General features: G+C 47.0%; 1 protein-coding gene across 1 annotated transcript in view; it reads left to right on the top strand.

Moving 5' to 3' along the window:
* Positions 1-27,430, top strand: part of ZBTB10 (zinc finger and BTB domain containing 10) — a 395,712-nt gene that overhangs the window by 185,135 nt on the left and 183,147 nt on the right. The window contains exon 3 of the mRNA XM_078687110.1: positions 23,371-23,436. Coding sequence (XP_078543236.1) covers positions 23,371-23,436 — 66 coding nt within the window. The remainder of the gene's footprint in view (positions 1-23,370; positions 23,437-27,430) is intronic.

The raw sequence follows: 27,430 nt of genomic DNA, 5'->3' as shown, positions 1-27,430 counted from the left end.
GTTCTTACACCTTTCGCAGAGGTTACCAGAAGTACCAGCAACAAGGTGGCCAGGGTCGTTACGGATATCATTATCAACAGCAACAGTAATCCTATAGAAGTCCTCCAGCGGCCGCTTACAGGCAACAGGGCAGGAAACGTCAACCTCAGAGCAGAGAATCTGCCAGAAAACAGTGACCATCTCATTGCACCTGCACCAGATATGCCACAAGTATTCAACATTCCAAGAATTTCCCAACATCTCAAAAATTGGAAGAAAATAACCACGGACAAGTGGGTATTGGATATAATAAAATTCAGTCACACCCTGGAGTTCACCAAATTTCCCCCTCCTCATCCACCTTTAAAGAAAAACCCACTGCATCTTCCTCAACTCAGAAAAGAGGTGAAGGCTATGTTGTCAAAAGGGGCGATAGAAAAGGTTCATCGCTCTCAAACAGGAAATTTTATTCTCGATTTTTTTCTGATAAAGAAAAAGTCTGGTGATTGGAGACCAATTTTGGATTTGAGAATGCTAAACAAATACCATCAGAAAAAATCTTTCCGTATTGTAACACTCCATGAAATCCTTCAGCTTCTAGATCATGCGGATTTCATGACAACATTAGATCTTCAAGATGCATATTTCCACATCCCAATTCATCCCAAACATCGAAAGTTCCTGAGATTCACTGTGGCAGGTGCACATTTCCAATTCAAAGTCCTTTCATTTGTCCTGCGCTTGGTTCCAAGAGTCCTCACCAAATTTCTAGCTCCGGTAGCAGCTCATCTCAGGCTGCAAGGCATCCAACTATTCCCATATCTGGACGACTGGCTGATAAAAGCTCCATCCTTTCGTCAGGCTACTCTCGCAACAGCAAAATGCCTGCAAGTTTTTCACTCTCTGGGCCTCTCCCTAAACGTCCAGAAATCAAGACTCTATCCTTCCCAAATAATTCAATTTCTGGGAGCAAAACTGGACACTGTTCAAGACAAAGCATTCTTGTCCACAGACAGAATATCTCGCCTCATTTCTCTGGCATCAGATCTTCTAAAAAGAAAGTTCGCTTCAGTGAGACTGGTCAAATCTTTTCTGGGGATTTTGTCATCGGCAATTCTATTAGTGACTCACACGTGGCTAAGAATGAGACCAATTCAAGAGGAGCTGGACAATCAGTGGCTCCAAATCTCAGGTTCGTTCGACTACATAGTTCAAGTAACTCCAGTTATGAAAGAAACTCTTTCTTGGTGGAAGTTTTCCAAAAATGTCTCTGTAGGGCTCAGATTTCAACCTCCAATTCTGGATTTCATCCTCAATACGGATGCTTTCCTGGAAGATTGGGGTGCCCATCTTCAAGACCTCTGCATAAGAGGAAGGTGGTCTACAGCAATGGCAAAGATGCACATACATTTTTTGGAGCTTCGAGCAATTTTCCTGGCCCTGCAGTCTTTTCCACCTCGACTCCAGGGGTCTACAGTTCACATCAGAACCGACAACACCACTTGCATGCATTATTTAAACAAGCAAGGGGGTACCAGATCTCACATTCTGTCCCAAGAAGCTCAAAACATCTGGAAGTGGCTTCTCTTGCACAATATTGCAATCAAAGTGGAGCATCTTCCATGAGTCCAGAACACCTTGGCAAACACTCTCAGCAGGACAACAAAATCTTGCCACGAATGGGAACTGAATCAAATGATTCTGGAAAAATTCTTTCAGAAGTGGGGCAAGCCAAATCTGGATCTCTTTGCCACCAAAAGCAATCGGAAGTGCCCTTTCTTCGCGAGTTGGGAACCGGAGAAGGGCACCCTATGTATGACTTACTCTTTATTTTAGTACAGATGTGTGTGTGCATATATATATATATATATATATATATATATATATATATATATATGTATGTGTATATATGTATATATGCAAAAAAGAAGGAGAGAACTCTGGGTAGGTCTCAGTTTAGGTGGAAAGCAGCTCCTGTTAGAGCACTCTCAACACCAGCGACACTCTAGATCTGCTCACCTCAAATGTCTGTTTTTCTATCAAAGTTTTTAAGCATAGGATTAGACAGTGCTATCCATGCCGAGATAGAAAATGACAAAGTCTTTCGCCATTTAAACAGCAAAGTCTTTAAGCATAGGACTAGTACAGTGCAGTCCTTGCCGAGCTGTTAAATAACAAAAGCCATTTATCACTCCAGGCACAATATTACAGCTTTGAATTGGTAAAATACCAATTCAAGCCAACCTGAAATGAATAAAAGCAACCCCTGACCCTGTGTGTGTATATATATATATATATATATATGTATATATATATATATATATATATATATATATATAACAATGTTCCTGCTCGCCATTCCAAGACGAGATGAACCAGGTGAGGACCTCTTGAATAACTCTACACAACCGCAGCAATCAGGAAACAGACGATAGTTTTCTAGTGAAGAGCAGAGTGAATTTTATTTCACCAAATAAATAGACTTAATGTCAATCCATGATGCGTTTCGCTCCACGAAGGAGCTTGGTCACATAACGCGCCCCAGAATGCACCACCAATTTATAGTAAACACAGAAGTAGTTCACAAGGTTAACACATACCCCAAGTGATCAAAATAAAAAACAGACTATTAAATACGACCATACTTAGTAACCAACAAGTGTTGGATTCGAATTGATATTAATAGAAATTCGCACCTTTTGAAATTATAAATTTTTGTACAGCCAACCATATTCAAGTAAATATGCAGTAAATAAATATTTAATAAAAATGTTGCAAAAATTTGTCAGACAAATGTCAAGACAATTTAAAGTCAAAATGGAAACAATACAATTTGGATCCAGCAGCATTCAAAAAAACAAATGATGACCAGTGTCCCATAATGAATAACTGATACGCACATAACTCATTATACAGAAACATCGCTATACATTCACAAGAAAAGGTTAGAATAATTCATTGTCCGAAATCCAATTAGCAAAAAATCATAACACAATCTAGGTTATGGCGTATTTACAAAAAAGTGCAAAATGTTATAAACATTATCAGAAAAAATCCCATGATAAACATGGTATTTCATATAAAAAAAGTGTTAAAATATTCATATAGCAGCATTTGAAGGCAACTAGAGAGAAAACCCTTTTTTTTAAATATATATCATAGGTGGCAACAGAATTAAATCCATCAAATTCACCTGATCTGAAGATAAAAAGCGCGTAGTGAAACAAAAGATGATAAACAGCTGGAAATACATGATATTATATGTATAGAATATGTGTAAGTCACAAATTCAATTACAAAAATCAGCGATTTTAATAATCCTAATACATCACATTGAGTACTTGATTAAAGGATATAAGAGAGACCAACGTAATAGGATTTAAAGAAAATTATGTAAATCTTCCGTCAGGTTCAAACCGTTAGGGGCCCTGGTATCAAGTGATAAAATAAAATGGGATTCTTTCTGTCTTAACAATCTTTCACGATGTCCCGCCCCCGTCCAGGGAGCGGAACCGAGCATAAGACAGTATATTCCAGATCTTTCAATTGATTATTGTGAACTGCTTTAAAGTGTCTAGCAACCGTATAGTCACTATTACTGTTCATAATAGCCCTTATGTGCTGCAAAATGCGCTTGTGCACAGGGAGTTTAGTACTCCCTATGTATTCAAGGTTGCAGGTACATTTGAGTTTGTAGATAGCAAACTCCGACCTGCAAGTTAGATATTCTTGAATTGGAATTTTAGTTTCACTGAATGCTGTTGTATAGTGAGTGCTGTTCTTCGCAAATGTGCAAGCACTGCACAATGTACATTTAAAGAAACCCATTTTGTTGAGCCAGGGCTTTTTTGGTAGAACTTCAGGCATTGGTCTATCAAGGGCATCGCGCATAGAGGGTGCCCTCCTAAATGTGATTGCTGGTAAAAGACAATCGGCCATTCCGCGCAGATAATGCGACGGATGGTCCTTTCCTGGTCACAGAAAGTGGTGATTAGTCTAATTGAGCATTCAGATGAGGAAATATATATATATATATTTATATTTTGCACTTGTTTGGTATGGTGTATTTTAGATTTTTTCTTATGATACCCACCATCCACTATGCATCTATGTATTATTTACTGCTAGCTACTCTGATTCTAAGCATTTGAATCTATGAAATATACCCCAATACTGGATAAGAAAACGAGTTACTTACCTGTAACTTCAGTTATCCAGTAGTGGTGTCTTTCATAGATTCACATGCGACCCAACCTCCCCCCGGAGAGGCTTACCTTATCATTATGGCATACTTACTGTCACTTGTGCTACGAAAATCTGAGGGTTTGCCTCTCTGTGGGGAAGTTCCTAAGAGGGTGCTGCTGCCTGATTGGCTGGTTTCCAAGTTTGGTTCTTTTTGCAAAAGGACTAAGATAGGCTAGTGTAGTGACTTTGCAATAGCCCATAGTGTGATGTTGTTATGACTGTAATGTATATGTTTTATTGTACCGCGAGACTCCCACCTCGTCGGCGGCGATGATTCTAAGCATGTGAATCTATGAAAGATACCATACTGGATAACTGAAGTTACAGGTAAGTAACTTGTTTTCTTGCGATATATTCTTGATCACACTCTGACACATTGGTACAGCCTCCAGCAGTGTCTCAGATAGTTTGCTACTATTGTCCATAGGACTCATTGAGCCGGTTGTAAGCAGCTCAGAAGCTTTCCCAGTTTGAAATAGACATAGTATTGGCTTACCGACAACTGAGCCTCCAACATCGCTCCCAGAAGCAGCGGCAGCAGTAGCAGCGACTTCGTTAGTATCCCCTCCTGTGTCCGTATTAGCTAGGGCATGGCCAGCTTGCGTCCCCCTCATAGGATTCTTTGGAGGCGCCATGTCCCACTGCAGCGTTGTCAGTAAGCCGTGAGAGAGTCCAAACCAGTTGCACGCCGAGCGGCAGCCAGACAGCCAGCGCAGCAGCCTGAACGCCAGCAGCCCTCTTTGGTGAGGCTCCACAACTAACAGTGCAAACACACACACCTCGTGCTAGCAATCCCAACTCTGCCCTGCAAACGAGATGGTGAACTCACTGGGGATACACATGTTTAGAGGCCTATACAGCTGCTCTTTCTCTAGGCATTTCATCAGTTTTATCCACCCTAATATCATGTTTCATTATTGTCAACATTGCTGCCTCTGATCTACCACATGGGTGTCTTTAACACCATGGGTGCGGATGTCGGCTAATGGCTGACACCCGCACAACCTCCCCAGTATGGATGTCATCCATTGGTTGTCACTGGGGAAGGTTCAGAAGGCACATCTGTTGCTTTGTACCAGAGGATTTCCTTTTTTTGTCCCCAAGACTTGAGCTGCTCGGGAAAAGCTTCCTAAGCAGCCTGAGCTGCTTCTTTTTTTTTAGTGCTGGGAGGGTGTGGGGGCATTGGGGCGATATCTCAGCTCCCCGAGCACTGATTCTTATGGGAGAGGTATCGTTTGAAAGGGAAAATCTGGCCTTTCCAATGGTATTTCTGACCAATGGATCCCTGCTTGAGGATTACCACAGACGGGCAATCCCCAAATATGAATCCACCCCAAAGACACCAAGGAAACGGGTTTGGTTTGTAGGGATGGGGGCTGCCCAGCATGATCAAGCCTCCACCCAACGTTAATTGGGAAACCGTCTTTCTGCGATAGGGGTATTTATCCCCAAGCTTACTCCCAGGGGACAGACTGCCAGGGAATAAAAAAAAAACTATTGCGGTGGGGGCTTCCCATATGGGCATGGAAAGGCTGTTGCCACAACTAAATAGGACAACAGTCTTTCTGCAGGCGCCCCCAAGGCATCTTGGGGTAATTACCCTAGATCTGCTGCTCTTTTTTGACTTGGGTAGGCTTCCATCTGGAAAAACCTACCAGACCCCAACAGTTCTGGAAACAAGACATCTGGGGGAATCAAGGGTGGTGTGCTTTGCATGCATCCCACACCATTTTCTTCCCCACAAAACCCTCAAACGTTGAATAAAATGCACACATTTTCCTCACATTTCAGTGAGAAAACCTCTAGAATCTGTGGGGAGCAACAACTTTCCTACCACACTGCATTCCCCCAAGTCACGTGCTAAAAATGGTGCCTCGTGTGGGTGGGCCAAGAGACCCTGACATAAAAGACCCTTAAGTGTTATGTGGAGTGATCAGCAGTTAGGGGTAGCTTTGGGATTTAGGGCCATGACCGACCACCACTCGTGGAAACCTACCGACCACAGACATTTTTGATAGTTGTCAACCATGTGATTCTAGGATATTATGCCTTGTGTGAATCCCATGTAGTTTTGTTACCTACAATGCCCTGCAAATCTCAATCTTTGGCTGAAATCATGCATTTTCCTTTCATTTCTGTGATGGAAACTTAAGGAATCTGCAGGAATCAACAACATTTCTACAACCATCATTGCCCCACTTGTGCCGACAAAAATGCTGCTCCACTTATGTCGTGGGCCTAGTTCCTGCATCAGGAATGGATCAAACCAAGGTCAATAGAAGTGCCCAGGTACAGGCACCCATTGACCTTGGTTGGATCGGTTTCTGTCATGGACACTAGGCCCAGCCACACAAGTGGGCAGTGTTTTTATTGGCAGTGTATGGGATTTGGCCAGCAGCTAAGGAGTTAAAATCTATTGTCCATCACCTTGTGCTAAACAATGTACAAAATTGTTTTGAGAAACGAGATTCAGTTACAAGATCTTTCCTTCACTTTCCGATGCGACCCCCTCCATCCATGATGCTTCATTCCACAAAACCAATTGCATCTTCTTCTGCACTGAAGAAGTGAGCTCTTCTCTTGGATTACACATGCAGGTTCAAGGGGAAAAGTATTGAACAGTTGACCTTATGTCACAGCACCTTTTTCACTTCAAGAAATCTCTTGCAAGCTCCTACCATCTTTGCTTGCAGCAGCAGCAACTTAACCCAGGTCTGCAAATAGAACCACAGATTAAATTCTCCATAACTTCCTGGTCAGAAATCTGCTCACTGTTCAATTCTTTGAACCTATTTATATTGCCAGCTTGTTTGTGATACATTTTGCACATCAACACATTCTAGATTTCAGCTCTGAGGGATGGTTTTAATGTCTACTGTGTCCAGCTGCAAGATCAGACCACCCGCCACTTGATTTTTACTTTTGGTATTGTTTGGTAGGCACCTGCACCTTTTGGATATGAAGCATTAGTTTTGTTTAATCTTTATTGGGTTTCTCCATGTTAAATTTTGTAAATGCACACTTTTTCAGTATTGATAGATGTACACTGTTCGAGGCATATGAGCTGTAGATTGTATACTTTAGCATAGATCGCCATCTGGTGTTGGGCTCGGAAGTTTGCAGTTTGTTTTGTCAAAGAAGTCTTTGTTAGTCACGAGATAGGTGACTCCTGCTTATGGTGACAGTGTGCATGGGCATCGATTCCATCTCCAGATTGTTTATTTCCGCCATCGGCTTCGGATGTGACTTGCTGCGCTCCGGGTCGGTGTCGTTATCGAAACCCCCTTCGACGCGCAATCACCTACCCCTCGACGGTATTGTCTCGATCGCGTTTCCCCTTCCCGACGCGCATCTTCTACAATCGTAAAAACGTTGCTAAACTTCGATACTGGCCGCTGGGCCTACCCGCGCCGATTCCAACGGACGTCGATGGAACGGACTCCCTTCAAGAAATGTCCCTAGTGTGGTGCAAACACTCGGACCTACACACAGTGTGTAATCTATGCCTCTCCGGAGCATCGAGGAGATACCTGTGAGGCTTCTCTATCTTTCAAATCTAAGAACACCATTCGTGATCGTCAGGCTCGACTTCACAAAATGTCTCGAGGAAGCGGCATTCCAGACATCTTCCATCCAGGCCCGACAGCCTTCCGGAACTAGCCCAGGAGGAACCAGTCTCCGTCTCCACAGATGACGCCGAAGACAAAGTCACCTCAGCTCAGCGGACTGTGAGTACTGAGACCCCTGCCCCACCCAAGCCCATACCGAAGTCCCCGGTACAAGGCCCAGGTCCACACCGGTCAAATATTTCTATGCGCCGTCTTTGGGCCCGGCTATGAAAACCAAAAACAAGCCTTCCGGCTCAGGCTCGAGCACTATCAACTGGTCCTCCTTGTCCTAGGGAAAATATGTTCCCATAGTTTTCCCAATCCTCCCATAGAATATTGATTATTTCGTTGATCAAAATCATTTTCGGACCTATTTTTCTCTGGAGCTTGAGCTTGTTGTAGCTGCTGTCGGGGAACTGGAGTCCCCTGGCTTCCATACAGTTGCCCCCTTCCTCTGCCACTAGCAATTAAAACGGGACATTCAGAACACCAATGTCCTTTATCCTTACAGTAAGCACATTGATCCGGCCCTAGTGGAGTTTGTCTATGTGGTGGCCCTACTGGAGGTGCTTGCCTAAAATTCTGACCATAGGTTTGACCACAAACATCATTACCTTAGTTATCAATTCTTTTAGTTTTCCTTCTTTCTGTTCTTGCTCAGTGGTCACTTGATTCTGATAGTACTGAGCCATATCTAATATAGCTTTCGGGGTTACCGTTGCCCATGAACTCTCAGAATTTTTTAAGCGAACAGATATCTCCGGAAGTAAATTTCCCACAAATCTACAAATAGATGCGCACCCGTAGGTGTAGAAGTGTCTTGCCCACTAAAATCGTGGAACACTTCCTCAAAGCGAGTTAAGAAATCAGGTACGGCCTCTCTCTGTTTTTGTTTACAAGCAGTGAGAAGTGCCCAATCTATTTTCCTTGCAGGTACCATCGTTTTTATAGAAGTATGTATGTTACCAGGCAGATCCAGTATGAGCTGACTAGGTTTCTGACCAGGTGTCCTATCCGTGTCGGCTGCTCTGATGGCAGCCCAGTCTCCACCTAAATCAGCAGCGTGATCCTGTGTCCGAGTAGGTCGCCACATATCGGGTTGCAGGATCATACCAAAAACATATCAATTTCAGCGCAGGTCATGACATATGAATCAATGGCTGCCTGTACATCATCATAAAATCCTCTAGGATTTGTCCATACGTCTGGTAAGGAGGCTTTTAAAGTAAATACATCCGTCCTTTTCCAGGGCGGTAAACACTGAGACTATCGGTTGTGATGATACGGTGGGAATTGGCTTTGAGGCCTCTGATGCTAGTGTAGAAGGAGAGGCCGTCAACCGCCTTTCTGAGTTTGCGCCTCTGGGAGTGGAGGACTTTAATAGGTTGGCATGTGGTGTCCCCTCTGGGTCTCCTCTTGATCCTGTGCCCCATAAAATTTGGATAGAATTCAAGGCAGAGTTGTTTTCCACTCTTCGGCTGATCTGCAACCAGTCTCTGTCTAGTGGTGTGGTCCTGGTCCGGTGGAAGCAAGCATTGGTGACACCACTGTTAAAGAAGCCCTTGCTCGACCCGGAGTGTCCTAAGAACTATTGGCCTGTCTCTCTCCTGCCTTTTCCAGCTAAAATTGTTGAGCGAGTGGTGAGTTGCACTCTGTCTAAGTTTTTGGAACAACATAATTTGCTGGAGGAGGTTCAGTTCGGTTTTCGGCCGGCCCATGGTACTGAAACGGCTCTGGTGACCCTGATTGACGAACCTCGGATGCGGGCAGACAGGAGGCAGGCAACTGTTTTGGTTTCTGCTTGACCTGTCTGCTGCCTTCGATACGGTCAACCATGGGATTCTGCTGAGAAGACTGAGCGAGGTGGGGGTGACAGGATCTGTCCTGAGGTGGTTCCAGTCATTTTTACTTGACAGACAGCAAGCGGTATGCCTTCCCCTTTTTCAATCCGCCTACACCAATATCTCGCATGGCGTACCACAGGGCTCGGCTATCAGCCTCATTTTATTTAACATTTATATGAAACCCCTGATTGCTGTCATCAAAGAGCACAACAATAACATTGTTAATTATGCGGATGACACGCAGTTGATTTTCTCCCTTAAGGGAGACCAGTCAACCCCGTTAGAAGTATTTCATAATTGCCTGCGTGATACAGTGCTCTGGCTGACAAAGAACTTGCTGCAATTCAACGCGGATAAGACAGAGGTGCTTTATTGTCCTAGGGATAGCATTCCCTCTGTCTTGCCCAGTAATTTCTGGCCTGCCGCTATCTCGTCCGTGGTTCAACCAGTGAAGAAGGTCCGCAAACTGGGCGTCATGTTTGACTATAAACTCACCATGGAAGCTCAGGTTATGAAAACTGTAACTTGTTGTCTGGCCATTATTAGGTCACTGCGGAAGATCCTTCCTTTGTTACCATCTCATGCACGTGCATTAATAGTGCACAGTACTATTCTTCTGGCTGCCTGTTCCTTTTGCTGCTGTTGTCCCTGCGGCTCTTCCCCCCGGGATTTCCCTTCTGGAATTTCGCTCCAGAATCCCCCCCTCCCGCCTTCCAGCCTCTCCCCCCTCTCCTACTTAATGGCGGCCGCGCACAGCCGGCGCGCCAAAGCCTCGCCAAAGGCAAGCCCGTCTGCGCCTGTCCGTGACCCAACCGCGTCTAGTGCCAGGAACCCTGGACCTCCCACTACCCATCGCTACAACACCACCACCCTCCTCGCACTCAACCCTAGAAGACTTGGAGAATGCCAACAGGCCTCACCGAACACGACCCACGGCCAGTTCTCCTGCCTCCACTGCTGCCAGACCCTCACCGCCCTGGACCAACGCATCCTCTGCCCCCGACATCAGCACCACCATCCCAGACGGATTCAAGATCCAGAGGAAAGACCGCCCCAACCACCCAGGCGGGGGCCTTGCCATCGCCTCACCACTTCCAGCAAAACCTTCCCCTCTGCCGAACACCTGCACTTCCAGATCCAGACCACCCCGAAAGCCACACTCCCAGGAACCCTCGAATACAGGCCCCAAGGCCCCCGAACATCCTACGCCACCACCATCACTGACTTCATCACACTTCACGCCATCGCCTCAACAAACTACATACTCATTGGAGACCTGAACTTCCACCTCAACAACCCCAGCGACCCCCAACTCCACTATCCTTCTTGACAACCTCACCAGCATCGGGCTTAAACAACTCGTCAACACACCGACCCACAGAGCAGGACACACCCTCGACCCCATCTTCGCAGCAGGAAACCGCGTCCAATTCAGCCACACAACGCAGGCGCCGTGGACCGACCACCACTGCGTAACTTCACCATCAACAAACCCAAGGCACCCAAACCAGCCCCACGCCCGTGACAAAGGAACTGGAGCAAAGTTACCGAAAAGGGCATCTTAACTCCGCCCTCACCCGAGATGACCACACCTGGGCACCCGACGCAAACGACGCAGCCAGAGAATTCCACACCTGGATCTCCGACTGCGCAGACAAGCTCTCCCGCTATGACAGACCACGCCCCAGGAAAGCCGCCTGGTTCACCACCGCTCTGCAAAAAGCCAGACGCACCTGCAGACACCTGGAGAAGAACTGGAGAAACACCAAGACAACCGAAAACCACACCACCTACACCGACGACATGACGGACTACCACAACCAGATGAGAGCCACCAAGAGGCACTACACAACAAAATCCTTCAAGTTGCATCAAAATAGTCTTATTCTTATTAGTCTTATGAATAAACGTATTGGTCTCAAACTTTGTAGTTTCTTCCGTGCACAACCACGTATTTACTCTGCTCATCAATGTCTACCAACTATACAAATTGGTACCTGGCCTAATTTAATTGCTCCCAACACGCAACTTGCATGGATTACAGTACGCACACACATACACACACACAACCACACACACACACACAACCACACCCACAACACACACAACCAGAACCACACCCACAACCACACACACAACCACACACACACAAAACCACACAACCACACACACGGGCACACAACCACGTGCACACAGCCATGCACACACAATTACACACACACACAACCACACACTCCACAAGCACACACAACCAAACACACGCACAACCAAACACACGCACAACCAAACACATGCACAACCAAACCCACACACAACCAAACACACACACAACCAAACACACACACAACCAAACACACACACAACCAAACACACAACCACACACCACCACGCCCAAGCACGCACACACACACACAACCACTCACACAACCACACACGCCCAACCACACACAACCACGCCCAACCACACACACACAACCACACACACCACACACAACCAACCACACACACAACCCCACACACACAACCCCACACACACAACCCCACATAAACAACCACCCACACGACCACACACCCACAACCACACACTCACAACCACACTTAACCGCACACACAACCACACACCACACAGACACACAACCACACAGACCCACAGACATACAACCAACCACACCCACCCACAACCAAACACACACAACCAACCACACCCACCCACAACCACACCCACCCACCCACACAACCACACCCACCCACACAAAACCACACACCACACACAACACACAACCACAGACACCCACACACAACTACACACAACCACAGACACCCACACACAACCACACACAACCACACACACACACACACAACCACACACCCACACACACAACCACACATACACAACCCCACACACAACCACACACACACACACACACACAACCACACACACACACAACCACACACACTCAACCAACCATACACACTCAGCCAACCACACACACTCAACCAACCACACACACTCACAACCACACACACACTCACAACCAGACATACCACATCCCCACACACAACCACACACAACCACACACATACACACAACCCACACACAACCCCACCACACACATACTCACAACCACAACCACACACAACTCCACACACACACAACCCCACACACACCCACCCCCACACGCACCCACACGCACCCACCCCCACACGCACCCACACGCACCCACACGCACCCACACGCACCCACACAACCCCACACACACAACCCCACACACACACAACCCCACACACACACAACCCCACACACACACAACCCCACACACACACAACCCCACACACACACAACCCCACACACACACAACCCCACACACACACAACCCCCCCACACACACAACCCCCCACACACACAACCCCACACACAACCAACCACACCCACAAATCCACACCCACACACACAAATCCACACCCACACACACACACCACACCCACACAACCACACACACACAACCACACACACAACCACACACACAACCCCACACACAACCACACACCATCACACACAACCAACCACACACACACACACCCACACACACATACAACCACACACACACAACCACACACACAAATCCACACACACCACACACACACCACACACACCACACAACCACACACACACACACACACACAATCAAACACACACACAACCAAACACACATACACACAACCCCACACACACACAACCCCACACACATACACACACCCCCACACACATACACACAACCCCACACACATACACACAACCCCACACACACAACCCCACACACCCAACCACACACACACAACCACACACACAACCACACACACAACCACACGCAACCACACCCACAATCACACACAATCACACACACACACTACCATACCCAAACCCACCACACACCCACACCCAAACCCAAACCCACAACCACACATACAACCACACATACAACCACAACCACACCCACACACCCACAACCACACACACAACCACACCCAAACACATAACCACATACAACCACATACACAACCACATACACAACCACCCACACTACCACAACCACACCTACACACACAACCACACCCAAACCCACAACAGACAACCACACACACACAACCACACACACACAACCACACACACACAACCACACACACACAACCACACACACACAACCACACACACACAACCACACACACAACCACACACACACAACCACACACACACAACCACACACACACAACCACACACACACAACCACACACAAAACCACACACAAAACCACACACAACCACACACAACCACACACACACACAACCACACACCTACAGACAACCACACATAACCACACAAATAACCACACACACACACAACCACACACACTCACTCCCTACCACACACAACCAACCCCACACACAACCACACCCACGCACACAACCACACCCACAACCACGCACACAACCACACACACAACCACACACACACACAACCACACACACACAACCACACAACCACGCACACACACAACCACGCACACACACACAACCACACACACACCCAACCACACCCAAACCCACAACACACAACCTCTCATACACACAACCACACACACAGAACCACACACACACAAAACCACACACACACAACTACACACACAGAACCACACACAACTACACACACTACTACACACACAACCACACACCCACACAAAATCACACAAATAACCACACACACAACCACTCCCAACCACACACAACCAAACCCAACCCCACCCACACAACCACACCCACAACCACACAACCACACACACACACAACCACACACACACACACACACACACACAACCACACACACACACACACACACAACCACACACACACACACCCACCCACACACAAAACCACACATACATACAAAACCACACATACACACAAAACCACACATACATACACACACAACCACACGCACACATACAAAACCACACGCGCACACACAACCACACACACAACCACTCCCAACCACACACACAACCACACACACACAACCACACCCAACCACACGCACACACACAACCACACATACCCAGAACCACAACACATACAATCACACACACTAACCACAACCACACACACAACCACACACACAACCACACACACACCCACAAACAACCACACACACTCACACCCACAAACAACCACACACACTCACACCCACAAACAACCACACTCACCCACAACCACAACCACACCCACGCACAACCACACCCACACACACAACCACACACACAACCACGCCCACAACCACACCCACACACACAACCACGCCCACAACCACACACACACAACCACGCCCACACACACACACAACCACACACACACACACACACACACGCATGCACAACCACACACGCACAACCACACAAACACAACCACAAAAAAACGCCAAACACTTCAAACACAACTTCCTGAAGGCCCACCCTGAAACCCCGTTTGTGGACACCTACTTCTCACTGACCAATGGAGCCACGAGCACGGATATCATCTTCTACACTATACGTAGAGCACAATGGAGGAAAGCGCTCCTCTCCCTTCTCACTATCTCCACCACCAGAAAATCCGCTCATGGTCTAACACTTTCTATCATACCATCCCAACTCTTCCCAGGCAGAGCCACCATCACTATCTACAACAACGGGATCATCCTATCTCAATCCACAGACAGGAACCTTGACCTACTCGACAACCTGTTCCCCACCCTCTTAGAACATATCTCCAACCGTCGTACCTCCACTCCTAACACCCAAGACTATACCACACCCTCTACCTCCTACCATCTATCTAACACTCCTAACCCAGCACAGCATCTGCACGACACGCACCTCTCCCCTCCCCCCAGCGCTCTAGTCATTCACCCACCCGCGGTAACTTCATCACACCCCTCAATCACAGGCGTAGATCATTCCCCTTCATACATCCTCCACACCCCCACCCCCTCTACCCCCACTTCACACCTCCTACGAGTCTCGCAGAACTCACCACCTCCCTGAACCTATCTCCCCCTCCCTGCGACAGGACCATCTCCCACTCTATCTCCCCCCCACTCTCACTCCCCTTTACCCCACTCTCCCAACTAGGTTCTCAGAACACACCACCTCCCTTACCTTATCCCCTCCTCCACTGTCCCCCCCATCCTCAGCCCACACTACCTTACCTGCACTCCCACCGTCTCCTGCCTACACTCACCCCCAACTCACCTTCGCTGCCTCCCACCAACACCCCCGCCTATGCCACCAACCTGCCCCCTACCTCATCCACACCCTGCACCCCTAAACTCTCTCACCTTCCGAATGCCATCCCACTTACTATTACCGCAGAGCCCTGCACCAACGCTACCGCACCCTTCCCCCCCACCCCAGCTCCCTGGTCAACCAGCCCATGGCTCTCATCCCCAACACCATCCCCAATCCAACTCTAGACATAATTATGTCCACCCTCCTCCAACTCGAAGATCTGCACACCATCAAAGAACTTCTCTTCATACACCGAGACACCCCCTACCCACCACCACTACCTCGCCCAACAAGTCCCCCACCCTCCCCACAGACCCTCTCACTCAATACTCCCCCCATTGGCCCTCTATCCCCGCTCGCAATCACACCAACCGCCCCCAACGCGCCCTCAATCCCCTTTCGGACCACGACATACACACCCTCCTCCGCTCATTTTTCCCAGGCCCCCTAAACCTTTCAACCACCACACACCTCCCCATACCCACGATTCTCTCAAATCCCCTTAGGCCCCCCACACAAAGCAACAGAAGTTCCGTCTGCAACAGAAGTTCCGTCTCCAATAATCTCAGAAAAGTCACCCTCTCTCTAGAACACTCGACCACCCCTCTCACCCCCAGACTCAAATGCATCCTACTCAACTGCAGATCAGCCCCTAGACACTCATCCGACATCGCGGATCTCATCATAACAATGGACCTTGACCTAGCCATTCTGACTGAAACCTGGCTAACTGAATCCTCTACACCTATAATGGACATTCTAGTCCCCCCCAACTACCACATCATTAGACTCGACAGGACAGGCAAGACGGGCGGGGGAATCGCATGCATTTTTAAGAGCAATCTCTGTTACTAAAGTCACCTCCCCCTCCCTCACCTCCTGTGAACTCATCTGCCTCGATATCACCAGCGAGGGCAAACCTGTATGCTCTTTACATGTCATCTACCACCCGCCCGGGGACAACCTCACCTTCACCCAACAACTCATGGACACGATTTAATCCAATGCCGGACGGCAGAACACTCAAATCTACCTGGGTGACTTCAGTCTCCACTGGAACGATCATAATGACGCAGTGGTGAACAGTCTCCAAACTTTCCTTAATGCGCTTGACCTCACCCAAATCTGCAACAGCCCAACACATGACAAAGGCTCTATCCTCGACCTCATCATCGCCAAAGAGGACTCTACCCAACTGGGAGCAATCCAACCCTGCGACTGGTCAGACCACCACATTATCATATTCTTCATCAACGAAAAAGTTAAACTTAACCCGGCTCAACCCACCAAATCCAAGATCTGGAAAAGGGACCTGAAGAAACTTAACCCTAAATCCTTGCCTTCCCACACCTGCAGTCTCCTCCTTCCCCCCTCGGGCGCCTCTGACGTACAATCTCTGACCGACCACTACCTCGACTCTATGACCTCAATAATCAACGAAGCCGCCCCCCTGCAACAGAAGAGAGTCTCCACCAAGAACTCGAACCCATGGTATGATGGTAGACTCAATGAAGACAGGCGTGCCATGCGAATGGCAGAGCGCTCCTGGAGGTCAGACCCCTCAGCATTGCACCTTAAAACTCTTAAGAATAAGAGAAATGCCTACTTTAGGAAAATCAAGCGCTCGAAATCTGACTTTTTCAGCCTCCAGCTCGACCAAGCAAAAAACAGACCAAGAAAACTCTTCGAACTAGTCAAAACTCAAACCAAGGAACAACCTCTACAATCAAACAGCACAACAAGCGCTATACCATCCTGTGAAGACTTTTCTGCTTTCTTTAAGCTAAAGACTGACAATATAAGAAGTGATCTCCTCAATGATATAAGCCGATACTCCAGCCCCATCAGCATAACTAACACCCAACCTAAAAACAACGCGGCATGGTCGTCCTTCGACACCTACTCTGAAGAAGAAATTAACAAACTGCTCGGCACCCTGAAACCCTCTAATCACCTCACAGACCCCTTACCTGCTAATGCTGTAATAGACTTCACCCCCCTGCTCCTCCCACTCTGGACTTAAATCATTAACAGTTCCCTGCAACAAGGGCTCATCCCGGACTCCCTTAAGGTGGGGCAAGTCACGCCTATACTCAAGAAACTACAGCTGACCCTGCTGACCTAAACAATTACCGCCCTATCACCAATATCCCCACCCTGGCCAAACTGCTGGAAAAATGCGTACAACTCCAACTGACAAAACACATTGATCGGTTTGACCTCCTCAACCCTCATCAATCAGGCTTCAGAGCAAGACACAGTACGAAAACGGCTATGACGCACATAATTGATGACGCCCTCCAAATCCTTAATCACAATGATTCCTGCCTCCTTATCCTACTTGATCTCTCCTCAGCATTTGACACTGTCAAACATGAGAATCTGCTGGAGCTGTTAAACACCAGAATGGGTTTATCCGGAACTGTTCTCAAATGGTTCACTTCCTTCCTACATAATCGGTCTCAGAAGTTCAAGATCAACAACGTGTTGTCCTCATCTGTGCCTGTAACATTAGGCGTTCCACAAGGATCTTCCCTATCACCCACTTTGTTCAACCTGGTCATGGAACCACTCACCACATTGCTTCAAGCATCTAATGTACACTTTCACATGTACGCCGATGACACTCAACTCTACCTCAAACTCCAATCCCCGGAAGACATCAAACTTCTGAACTCCAAGCTCAGAAACATCCAATCATGGTTGGCCGACAATCACCTCAAACTAAATGCCCTGAAAACTGAGTTCCTTCTGATCGCACCTCCGGCGAAACTCGCCATCTCCCAAACCTGGCTCAAGCATCTTACTGCACTCAATGTCCAACCCACCATCGTGGACTCCGCGAAATCCTTAGGCATCACACTGGACGCCAATCTCAACATGCAGCAGCACATTAGCAAAGCAACTAAAGGAGCTAATTTTCAAATCAACACTTTGAGGAAACTTAAACCCTTCCTCCCAGCTAAGGATTTCCAAACTGCTGTACAAGCCCTAGTCATCCCTCGCATAGACTACGGAATTGTGTCTCTCAGCGGACTCCCCCTATCAACAACCGCACCCCTAAGAGCCTCCTTGAACGCTGCAGCGAGACTTATCACCGGATCAAGGAAACATTCGCATATATCCCCTGACTTAAAATCACTGAACTGGCTGCCGTTTGAAACCAGAATACAGCTGAAAATCGCCTGCATGACACACTTGGCCGTACACCACAAGTCACCCGACTACCTCACTCAAAAGCTGACTATATCAGGAGGCTCTAGATCCAACAGAAGCACAAAAAATCTCCTCCTGAAACCTCGAAGATTCCGGAAGGAAAAAAACATACAAACGCTCCTTCTCGGGAATGGCACCCAGGATCTGGAATGCACTCCCTCCTGAAACCAGACTTATCTCCTCCACGGCATTTTTTAAGAAAGAGGTAAAAGCCATCCTTATGGCTAAATTCACCTGATCTCTACAATTACTGGACCGAAGACTTTGCTCCGCTTTTTTTTGTATTACTGGTTTTTCTGATTATCTTTTTGTATTATGTTTTTATCTGACTGCTATCCTATTTTGTGTTATGTCTTTATCTGACTGCTATCCTTTTTGCATTATGTTTTTATCTGATTGCTATCCTATTTGGCTATTCACCTACTACCGACTACTATATTGTACCCAATAGTTTGTTTAATCACCCTCTTGTTTCCTCTAGCCCTTGTTTTCTGTAAAGCGCTCTGATATCTGCAAAAATCTTGTTCGCGCTATATAAAACTTTGAATAAAAATAAAACACCACATCCACACACACACAACCACACACAACACCACAACCACACACACACAACCACACACACCACAACCACACTCACAACCACATACAACCACACACACACACACTAACCACAACCACACACACAATCACACTCACAACCATACGCACAATCACAACCACACCCACAACCACACACACACACACGCACAACCACACACTCACAACCACACACAAAACCACAACCACACACAACTACACACACAACCACACACACAACTACACACACAACCACACACACACAACCACACAAACTCACACCCACAAACAACCCCACTCACACCCACAAACAACCACACTCACACCCACAAACAACCACACTCACAAACATTCACACATGCACAACCACACACTCACAACCACACACAAAACCACAACCACACACACACAACCACACACACAACCACACACACAACCACACACACAATCACACACACAACCACACTCACAACCACACACACAGCCACACACACAGCCACACACACTCACACCCACAAACAACCTCACTCACACCCACACACACAACCACACTCACACCCACACTCACACAACCACACTCACACCCACACTCACACAACCACACCCACACACACAACCACACACACACCCACAACCACACACACAACCACACACACAACCACACACACAACCACACACCACAACCACACACCACAACCACACACCACAACCACACACACACAACCATACACAACACCACAACCACACACAACACCACAACCACACACAACACCACAACCACACACAACCACATACAACCACACACACACACACACACACACACACTAACCACAACCACACTCACAACCATACGCACAATCACAGCCACAGCCACAACCACACCCAACCACACACACACAACCACACACGCACAAACACACACTCACAACCACACACAAAACTACACACAACCACACACACAACCACACACACAACTACACACACAACCACACACACACACACACACAACCAGACAACCACAACCACAGGTGCACACACACACACACACACACACACACACACACACATGTACACACACAACCACACACACACACACACACACACACACACAAACACACACACAACTGCAACAAATCATTTTATGAAAAATTGTTTCTTTTTAAAAATTCTGATTCCACCAGAATTCGATTCCTCCACAACACCCTGTTTTTTTGGCTGCCAGCTGTGTAAAGGAGACCAATATTGCCCCATTTTTATTATTCTGTATACTCGGTTCAATTCTGGGCTGCTTTTTTAACTTGTCTCTAGTTCATTGCGAATCTTACCGTTACTAATTCAACTTGTGTTAGCTTTGGCTTATTTGCAATGCAAACTTTATCTCAACAAGTTGCTGTAGCAAGCTGCAAGTCCGCTAAGGAAGCTCATTCATTTGCTAATTATTTTCCACATAAGGTTGCAAGACCATAAAGTGGAGTATTCAGGATTTTGAATAGTTTCTTGTTTGAAGATGTTACTCTCTCCTGCGCACCCCAGTCCTGTACTAAGGTTACGAGTGCCCTGGCACCCGCCTTTTTTTGAGGTTCTTGCATCCACCCAAGTCTGGCCTGGCACTGGTGCGTCCCGGCCTGGCACACACTGGGTGATGATCTCCGCACCTCATTCTGGACCCCAACTCACAACTGTTTGCAGGCTGTCACTCACCCCTCACCTCCTTGGCACTCCCCCTTCACCCCTCAGGCCTGAAAGTCACTCCTCACACCTGGCACTCACCCTTATCCCTTTCTGGCACTCGGCATTGACTCTGCGTGACACTCAACTGTCACCTCCCTGACACTCACCCATGTCCCTCCTGGCATTCACTACTCGCCCCCTTGGCACTCACCCTTCACCTTCATGGCACAAGCCCTTCATCCCCCTGGCCTGGCAGCTACACCTCACCCCTTGCACTCACCCTTCCCCTCCCTGGCATTCACCCATGACCATCCTGACTCTTACGTCTCACCTCCGTGGCACTCAACCTTCATCTCCCTGGCACTCACCCTTCATCCTCTTGACCTGGCACTCACCCTTCACCTCCGTGGCACTAGCCCTTCACTCCCTTGGCTTGGTAGCTACCCCTCACCCCTGGCACTCATACTTCCCCCTTCTCGGCACTCACCCTTCCCCTCCCTGGCACTCACCCTTGACCCTCCTGACTCTTACGTCTCATCTCCCTGGCAATCACTTCTCACCTCTCTGGCACTCACCCTTCACCCCCATGGCCTGACAGTCACCCATGTCCCTCCTGGCATTCACTCCTCACCTCCTTGCCACTCACCCTTGACCCTCCTGGCACTAGCCCGGTTTCCCCCAGGAACAAAAAATAACAAGCATTGGCATAGCCAATGGGTCTTGCCTTTGGGACCTTATAAGTGTTTAGCCACGCAACAGTTGATGTTGTTGCACCAAGGATATTGTGCTGCATAACTAAATACTTAGAAGGTCCCAAAAGCGAGACCTATTGTTTTCTTAAGTCATCCTGTTTATGTGCCACTGTAATACATTCAAAAATGCCATGCTGGCGCTGCTTTTTCAATTTGAAATAGCAAATCAAGTTTTATAGTAATGATGCAACAATCTCTCTTTTTAAACTCCTGTCACTCCGACCCCCCACCAATAAGGCATTTTGAGTTGAATTGCAAATATTTCAGAAGCTTACTTTTTTTAAGTTCTGCTAGTCAATTCTTATGAAGTGTTAAAGGTCTTGTATTGGCGCTAACCCCCTCCCCATGAACCCCAACTCCACCCCCCTCTCGATATGCATTTTGTTGTTGTGTTGTATTGGTATTTGTGTAGTAATTTCATGCCACTTGCTAGCACTAAAACTGTGAAACTGTTATGTAAAACCTACAGGTTATCCTAGCATATCTGTCTCAGAAGAAGAACTTGAAGTACACTTTTCAAAGCTTCCTAGCTCTATCTTTAAATGTGATTCAGTGACAAACACTTCACATTTAGAAGCTAAGTTTAAAAATTCAATCATTATATTACAGCGCAATGGCAACTCACTCAACAGGCTACTAGGAAATCCTGGAGTTATAAAATATATGGTAACTTCAATAACCAATGAGCCCCAATTTTTTTTGCAATGTTGTTTAGCAGCGTAGCTGCTGTACAACATGGCTGAAATTATTATTCTTTTTTTAAAGATCTGAAGTGGCAGCGCCCTGCAGCATAGCTCTTTCTTTTTTTTTTCTTTCAGCCAAGCTGCAGAGCAGCTACGTTGCTATACAACATGGCTGAAATGCTTTTGATCACCCTAATTTGCGTTGTCAATATTTTTCAGCCATATTGCACAGCAACGCGCTTGCCATGCAACTTGACATAGATTTTTGGGAAAATAAGGAGCCATGATGTGGAGTGCTTTCGCTTCATAGCATTTTTTCTTTAACTTTTACTCTGCTGGTATTTTGGTACACTTTGGATTTTAGCAATTAATCTTATACTAATGGGTAGTATTTTATGACTAGGGTATGTGTTCAGTATTTATTCTTGTCCTTACTGTATTTCTCTTTAGTACAACACAGTCTTTTGTTTCCTTTGTAGGGACTTCAAATGAGTTAAAGTATGGAATTTTACCAGAGTCTTGGCCAAAGGAATCATGGGAAAATGGTAGGTGTCACAAAATTAAGTTGGACAAATTGATGTTTGTATTTTGGTTCATACCTCACTGAATTTTATATGAGAATATATTGACGTTTCATTTTTGTTATTTTAAGAATTCCCTTACCTTTTACAGGCTTGTAGGTTTTCAGTGGTATTTTACGTTGCACTAAATAAATATAATTCTATAGACTGTAACAACTGGTAGGGTTGTTCCCTTTGTTCTGTCTGCTGCTTCCACTTTGAATTTTAAGCTGTAGACTTGTGCTAATCAGGTTTAGCTGCATAGATCTTTTGAAAATGTGTACACCATCAAGACAATATTTCTAAACCATAAAACAGCATGTTTTAACATAATATGAACATATTGCAGCACTTGACTGAAGGCAATGTTGAGAACTTTTTCCTAAATAATCTAGTGAGAGCAAAATGAAGGACCGCGTGATGCCGAGCAAAGCTGTTCATCCAATAGTTGCTGAGTTGTGAAAGTGTTATGTTTTATGTCGGATTGATTTTGTCTTGTTCACGTTTTGTGATATTCAATAAAAAAGCTTAAATAACGTGTCCAGTCATGGAAAGACACTTTGTCCTATCTAAATATGGTATGCTAAGGATGGCTGTTCCTGGGCCAGTAAGCTAATGCATGTTGCAAGTAGTGTCCTTGAGCAAAACCTTGCATTATAAGCGGTCTAGTCTAGCAGGGTACATTTGTTTGTACAAGATCATTCTATTTCTGCACCTATTATTCAGGCCTTGTCATCATTGAATATCACAAAACGTGACCAAGACAATATAGATTCCCTAAAAAATAAAATAAACTTTCACATCCCCTCCTCTGATCATCAGTGATTTCATGGTGTTCTAAATACTCCTGGCACCGCAAAGCCCTGGAGAAAAATGTAGGGTGTGGAATCTGAGTAAATGTCACATACACAGTCAATCTCATAGGCCACTTTAAATATGAATATCCTGCCAGATGTAATATTTTCTTTTGTTGGACATTTTCCTTGCTGTGGTCTCTTTTCTCTTTTTTTGTGTGTTTTTGTCTGTTTCCTCTTTGACCCGCTGACCTCCATGCACCATGTGACACATTTTTTGACTGGGACTTTTCTTGATGGTTGGCTGTCCATCACTTAGTTAATGGCCATATGAAACAACCCGTATCGGAGAGAATCCTGACGGTCGAAAGGTCCTTCACTTGGGTGCCTGTGCGGTGACTGTGTACGTTTGAACCATGGATAAGTATGCCCTGACTCCTCTGGGAGTTTTTTTAAATCATTTACATTTTCGGACTGGTCTGTCCCAGGAGAATGACTGTGAGTGCACGCTGGGGGTTGTCCCAGGCAAAGGTGTGTGTATATTTTGATTCTCTTCCAGGGGATCCTCATCAATAGTCATAAGCACTGAATATTCCCGCCCATGTGCGGGACCCCGGAAACAATATAAAAATATATATGGAAAAACATATATATCTCTCTCCACATATATGTATGTACATATATTATTTTTTCTCATACCAATGCAGCCCCAAAACTGAGGCTAATCAATGTAATCACTCATACATGCACTGAAATTAGCAAGGAAATAAAAACACATTAGGTCCAATAGCCCTTGAACTTTGTGTTTTAATGAGTAAAAACACTCATAAATCCTGAAAATTGCTAATAAATAGACATTGTTAGCCACAGGCTGCATTGAAAAGCAATAACATAGAAAATGAAAGCATTTTCAACAAAAACTGGCACAGTGCCTTTAAGGCAGCCATGACCCCAGTCTTCCCATCATGCCTCAGGGGTGAGAGGTCAGTTGTTCTTTCCAGCTCCTTCTGTCAGGACCCTGGTTTAACAGTTCCCACCTTTTTTGACTTTCTGTCAGAAATTCTTGATGATTTTCTTCAATTTTTGATTTCACTCAACGGTTTTTGACCTTGGAGAGATACTACTGCTTTTTTTGAGTTTCAAAAAAGGTTAATTTTTGTCAAAATGCCTTCGCTTTTTGACCCCTGCCCTTCCTGTGGGAAGAAGGAGGCTAGGACTGATACACATCCTGTGTGTATCCTCTGTCTCCCTGAGACACATTCTGCAGAAAAATGTGAACACTGCAAGTCTTTGTCAAGGAGATCTCTCAAAGATAGAGAAAGAATTCGAATTTATGGTCTTTCTGAGAGAGGTAGGTCCCCTAAGAGACAGAAAAAGCGAAGGACGCGATCGACGTCGAGAGATGACCCGACTTGCTCTCCTTCGGCGTCTGGATCGGCGTCGAAGTTTCCGCCGACGAGCCACCTTCCTTCGACAACGAAGACTTCAGCGTCGAGAGTCAAGGTATCTCCGCTGCCGTCAACCGGGCGACGGGCAGCGTCGAGCGAGAGGTCGTTGTTGTCGAAGCCTCATGTCCATTCTTCGACGTCACAGCTTCCTCCGTCGACGCCCAGTCATCGGCGTTCGACGTCGAGGCAACCTCCGTCGGCATCCGGTCACCGATGCTCGACGTCGAGACATCCTCCGTCATCGCCCAGCCAGCGGCGTTCGACGTTGAGGCATCTTCCGTCGGCATCCAGTCATCGACGCTCGACGTCGAGGCATCCTCTGTCGGCGTCCAGTCATCGACGCTCGACGTCGAGGCATCCTCCGTTGTCGCCAAGGCATCGGCGCTCGACGTCGAGGCATCCATCGGAGTCCAGTCAAGGGCGTTCAGCGCCGAGACACCCTCCGTCGGCGATCGGCGCTCGGCGTCGAGAAGGCCCCCGTCGACGTCACCTCACCGGCGTTCGACGTCGAAGCATATGTCGTCGAGACAAGTCTCTCCAGCATGATCCCAGAGGACAGAGTCTCCGCAGAGAGTTTGTCAACCCTTGGCACAGTCTCAACCAGCAGTGTCGCAGCAGACCAAGACGTCAAGTTTGCCAACTCCGTCTCCAGGTCATGGGCCTCGGTCGCAGAGGTCTCCAAGATCGGCTTCAGCTGCGGAAGGAGAATCTGTCTTAGATCAATGGAGCGCTCTCCAGTGAGCATGAGCCCTCCTGCTAAACGGAAGAGAGCTTCAGAGGATCGTGGTTCTCGGAGTCACACAAGATTCCCCACGCCTTCTGTGAGCCTTTCTTCATCCTTGTCAGGCTCTTCTTCTTCTCACCGTCATAGGTCTCCACATGTGGTCATTTATTCATACCGCAGTGAGAGATCAAGGCGTTCCCCTGCACGTTTGCTGCATGGGCAAAAGGATTTAACACCTCCTGCACGTTCACCAGCGAGGTACAGCGCACAAAAGTCGCCTTCCATCAGGCTGTCTCCAAGATGGAATACGCCTCTTCATCACTGGGATCCAGACAAAGAAACAGCGGCCTGGATGCAAGAATACAGGCCGGTTCCTAGGCCCAGAGAACGATCACGCTCCCAGGTGCCGCCCAGAGAACGATCACGCTCCCGGGTGCGTTCTAGCAGACGAAGAAGAAGCAGGAGAAGGGAACCAAGATCCCCAAATACATCTTCTTCTCCTACCCGCTCGCATAGAGATTACTCGCCTACTTTGACGGATATTTCCAATTGATGACATCTTCACTTATCAGGACATTCTAGGCAGAGGGACTCTGAAACTGGGAGTGCCCTTGACAGCTCCCCAGGTCAAGACCTCAGTGATCTTTGAAACCCTGCATCACAGGTCTGCACCCAAGCCTCTGTTGCCTTTGGTACCTGGGATTTTAGAGCCAGTGATGGAGGTATTCATCACTCCAGCAACGATAAAGGCTGCGCCGGCGAGGATTCTCAAAAAGTGCCGCTCGCCAGAGAAGGATCATCTGTTCCTCTGGGCTGATCTGCTCCCAGACTCAGTCATCATCTCAGTGGCAAAAAAGACCGGTGCGGTAGCCTCCTCCTCCGCAGTACCTCCGGATAAGGAGAGCAAATCACAGGATTCGTGGGGAAGATGAGTCTGTAATACTTCAGCCTCATTTCTCAAGGTGTCCAACGCGGAAGCCGTTTTGGGGCGTTATGATAAGTCCCTGTGGGAT

The sequence above is a fragment of the Lissotriton helveticus genome, chromosome 4_1 (assembly GCF_964261635.1).
Source record: "Lissotriton helveticus chromosome 4_1, aLisHel1.1, whole genome shotgun sequence".
In the NCBI taxonomy this organism is placed as follows: Eukaryota; Metazoa; Chordata; class Amphibia; order Caudata; family Salamandridae; genus Lissotriton; species Lissotriton helveticus.
Note: the sequence above shows the minus strand (reverse complement) of the source record. Positions and strands in the feature narration are given on the sequence as shown.